At 36.5% G+C, this 4,891-nt stretch overlaps 1 protein-coding gene across 1 annotated transcript in view; it reads left to right on the forward strand.

The window, feature by feature from the left end:
- The window catches only part of LOC109935311 (guanine nucleotide exchange factor subunit RIC1), a 152,124-nt gene extending 147,718 nt beyond the window's left edge, over nt 1-4,406 (forward strand). Inside the window, exon 17 of the mRNA XM_048620346.1 lies at nt 72-4,406. Within this exon, the coding sequence (XP_048476303.1) occupies nt 72-366 (295 nt within the window). The 3' untranslated portion in view covers nt 367-4,406. The remainder of the gene's footprint in view (nt 1-71) is intronic.
- Nucleotides 4,407-4,891: the final 485 nt, after the last annotated feature.

The raw sequence follows: 4,891 nt of genomic DNA on the forward strand, positions 1-4,891 counted from the left end.
CTCCCCCTCCCCCTCCCTTTCCCTCTTCTCCACCCCCCCCTGCTATCCGGTGCTGATTTGATAACTGCCAGCCCTGGATACAAGCCATTTCTGAATCGTATAAAGCCCCAGCTGCAGAAATTGAGCGAGGTCACAGAGGAGCAGATTCAGCCCGAATCTTTCCAGCCTTTGAGCAGGCTGAGTATATCAAAGACAGTGGAGCCTCCTAGCCCTTGGACAGAGGACAATAGAAATACTGCAAGTCATATTAACAGTATCCAAAATGATGGCAGTGGGATTACCAGCAGGCAGGAAGAAGATGGTCAAGGAGAAGAGGAAGAGGAGCAACTTGAGGATGAAGGGAGTTACGAGTGTTCTCTGTCATGAATTGGTTATCTTCGGACAGCTCCATTCCAAACTTTAGAAATGACAAATGGATCACTGGTGCCTTGTGTTAGTGTTGTGCACATGCCTTACTGCGTACTAGAGAAAAATGTGTCTCACGTAGAAATATAAAACATCAATTTTGATGTTTCATGCTCTCCAAAAGTAAAAGCAATAGCTTGGAGTCACTTCTGGAGTTTGCTGACATGTACAGTCCCAGTCCAGAGATCACTTCTGTGAATGAGATTTTTCATCCCCTGTGCTCCCTGGTATAATTGAATGTATAAGCTGCAAAATTGTTAGAAAAATGAATTCATGATAGTGAGGATGACTTATGGAAAAATATGTTTGTGAAACAGTGATATTTTATTGCTGCATTTGTTGGTATGTGACTGCATTCCACTAATGCCTTTGCAAGAGGCTTTGTTCTTTCATGTGGCTAGATAATGCTTCCATTCTGGCATGACTGAGGGAGTCTCAAAGTTTCTGTCGGGACAGAGCAGTGTCCCAAATTCCAGTTCATTTTTGGTCAGTCCAGAGAGTTCAAAGAACACAGGCTGCATATGACAGAAGTGAAAAAGCGAAATAGAGGCAATTTATTCACTACTAGTGTCTTGAGTGATGGAATGGCTGCGCGTTTGGAAGCATTGTAATATTTTTAACATCTGAATAATTTGACTTTTTAAGGAGATTTGAATTTTGCATCTAACTACAAGTTAATCTGTTATGATTTTTCTGTGCTCACGGTGGCTTAGAAATTATTTTAGAACTGAGCCATAATGTAATGCAGAGACCTGGAAAATACATTTACCATGACTTGTTTTTCTATTACTGTTTTGGCATTGAGTTTTTAAACATTCTTATGTCTGTAAGCATAACTAAAGCCAGTGACTATTCCATAGGAAAGTTGCAAAATACAGATCACTTGTAAACAGTCAAGAGGAAAGCATAGAGTTTAATCTAAAAGAAGTGTTTAAGTGCTATAGTAATTTGAAAGAGGTAAGTGTTCATTTTCCATATCAGTGGTGTCTCTTCTGCAGGCCCTGAATGCTACCCCGTACAACTTGAAGTGAGAAATGAAATATTTTTAAAATATTCTTCATGATTTTTTAAGATAATTAATTTCCATTTCATTTGGATTGAAAGCATTACTACAGGCTCCAGCTACTAAGGTGTACCTGTATACCCTTTCCACTGGGTTGATCTTAAGCTGTTAATAGGGTTGTTGGGGACATAACAAGGGTGCATACAGCCTCTTGGATTGCATTCCCTGGAATTAAGGTGCTCTTAGATCCAAGAATTGGTGCTTACTGTGATAGAGTTGTAAAGAAGGAATAAGCTGCCATTAAAGCCACATCTATCCCAACAACCTGCTATGGTTTCTTCCTGTTGGTACTTGGGAGGATAAGTAAATTGTGCTTTTCACAATATTATTCATGAAAAACAAGCTCCTGGTATCTACAGTCCCCCTAACAAAGGTTCAACCTTGCACTTGTCCTTAGTCCAGTTGATGATCCTCCTGCATGTGGATACGGGAGAGATGAGCAGAGTCCTTTTGAGGTTGGCCTGATTCCAGGATGAAGCACCCTAGTTACATTTGTTCAGAACCAGATTTGCACTGGATTCAATAATCCAGTAGCTGATCTACATGGGTCTTGCTTGTCAATAATTCTTGCTTGGGCTGTACCATTTTTGACCTACAATACTACACATGCTTCAGGGTCTCTAACCAATGGCTGTTCCTAGGCTCTTTGGACTTGAAAAGTAGGATGTTCCTGTACAGATTAAAAATATGCATTCCATACTAAGCAAACAAATTTCACCATTAGGAGACTTCTAAACATGGTGTGTTTCCATATGGATTAAACCATCATCTAGCCAAAATCAAAGTCAAAACAAAATCTTTTATACAATAGGTAATAGTTTTCTAAAATAGCCCTCCTTGGGTCTTTGAGTTGGCCACTGGTAGCGAGGGCATATACAAATCATGCATTCTTAATGCTTATGAACTTGTTTCGCCAATTACTGAATATTTCATTCTCTGATTGCTTGTCTTCAGAAAAATTGATCACTGTTTATATATGGTGTAAGGCAGATGCACAACATTTGTACGAGACTCTTGTGTTCAAGTTGATTTTAAAACCTGCTGTGTTGGTGCTTTAGGAATTTTTGTATTGACCTTTTTTTTTCCTAAACAAAAAGTGCATTTCAAATTCAGTGTAATGTGTAATCATTAACTTCACTGCTCTTGCGGAAGCTGTTTATATTGTACAGTGTTCAGGCAGAACTCCTTGTTTATGCATGTGTTGCATGAGTTCACAGTAGCTGTCACACATTAGAAACTGTGATTTTGATTGAATCTGAATTTGGTACCTTGTAAGATCTTTTGTGTGATTTGATTGTAAAATAAATACCATTGCTTTGTAGAGAGGGCTGGAAATGACCCTTTTTATGAAAATTATGCATTATCAGTCAGACTATTTTAACAGGTTTGAATTTAGAAATGCTTTTATTTATTCCTTTTCAAGAAAGAACTTGAGCTTTTGTTCTAAATGCAAATGGTATTTTTAATGTAAATACAATAAAGCTAAAATCATGTTTATACTTGCTAGTTAGGACCTAGCAAGATGTACATTAAAAATGAATGGCAACAAGCAGCATTTTAAAGCTTTTAATAAAAGCTGTCATAACTAAAGCTTGATTTAAAAATTTGATCCATTTTCCAGGGAACAGACTCGCACACTGATTAATTTCCTGCTCTGAGTTTGAACGGAGTGCTGCAGTGTATGATCTCATGTAGTGTACTGTCTTTGTAGCTGTTTCCTTTCATTTTAATTCAGTTATAATTAAAAGTACCTGAAGCAGTATTAAAAGACAAAGATAGCATATGTTTGTTACAGTGCAATTTGAACAAAAAATGCAAAAGTTGCTTATTTTATACAACAGAAAATTGAGTAGTCTATTTTTATAGCTAAGCTGAATTTAATTGAATTTTTAATGTGGACCAAATTAGTAACCTCGCCCTCAAACAGTAACTAGTATACTAATTGTAACTGTATTGAACACAAGCGTCTTTTATGCCTATGTTCACAAGTCAAAAGAGAATTATTTAAACGGTAACATCTCCTTTAAAAGAGATTTTTTTAAAGAGCTTTATTTTGTTTAATGTGATCCCGGTTATTAGAATGCACAGAGTTGAGACTGAATTCATGTTGTACATGGACTGTACAGAAGAGCTCACTGTCTATTGCAGTATGGATATTAAACCGTGTGCATTGACTGGTGAATGAACCCAAGAATTTGCTCGGCAAACTGAAGCCAGATCCTTATCTAAATTTGAAGTGGATCGGACATGATTAGTACACACTACATTGTTAATTATACTTTGGACTATCTTGCCTGTTTTCTGAGCATTTTTTATGCACAGTAACACCTTGATATGTAATTGTAGCATTATGTTTAAAATTGCTTACATTTGAAAGTAATTTTTTGTATTCTTTCCACTAATGTACTCAATATTCAGAGTAAAGAATATATATTTACACAATTAGTTAACATGACCACAAAATAACTGCGTTAACGTCTGACAATACCACAAATCTAATTGGAAGCACAGTGCAAATCTAATTGGCAGAAATCCAAAGAACTTTTTATATTGAAACAGTAGTACCAGTGTTAAGAAATTTTCACCAAAGTTCTAAATGTTACAAATGTAATCTGAAACAATTTTTATACTTGAAATACCGGAATAAAAAAATCCAACAACAAAATACCCTCCTTCCTTTCATGATTTGACCTTGACACCTGTTAACACACAGACGAGATGGTTAACTATGACAGTTTGCCAGTTGAACGTATTCTGTCTTAACCTCATCAATGATTTAGCAACATGGGCATGAACTTAGGCTTTTTTGCAACAGTCATTGATGAGGTTTCAGTGTGCAGTGCTACTTTGTGGCAGTTCTCATCTGTAGTACTTCTGGAAATTACTTGCTATTCTTGTCACATGTACAAATTCACAGCAATAAACCGTTTTGATCATAGAAGTGTTCTTGTTTTAAGGTGATTCTGAAAGATATTTATTTAATCTCTCAGCAGTGTGTGTGGTTTTGCAGTAAAACATCAGCTTCACAATAGTCTACAAATTGTCTCAAACCCACATAGTTCATATTTTTAAGGAAATGTCAAAATCTGCAAAACCTTGAGCTGTGAAACAGAATTTTCACTGAAGTTTGGGGTGTGCAATGTTGATTTTAGATGATAAGTTAAGGTGATTATCATCTCATTGCAATGGTTCCCTTCTCTCTGGACATTAGGAACGGGAGGTTGCTAGCTAACCTCTTCTGCTATTTAGTGACCTTTGTGGTTGATCCATGACTTAACTCCATACACACAGCTGTTACCAATATCTGTGAATACCCTTGAAGGTCAGAAATCTCTTAATATGTATAGATTCCTCAATCAGTGAAAATTTATTTCTTTTTTATCTATCCCATCCCATTAAACTTTGAACAAGCTACCTCTTAAC

The sequence above is a fragment of the Rhincodon typus genome, chromosome 3, assembly GCF_021869965.1.
Source record: "Rhincodon typus isolate 14 chromosome 3, sRhiTyp1.1, whole genome shotgun sequence".
NCBI lineage: Eukaryota > Metazoa > Chordata > Chondrichthyes > Orectolobiformes > Rhincodontidae > Rhincodon > Rhincodon typus.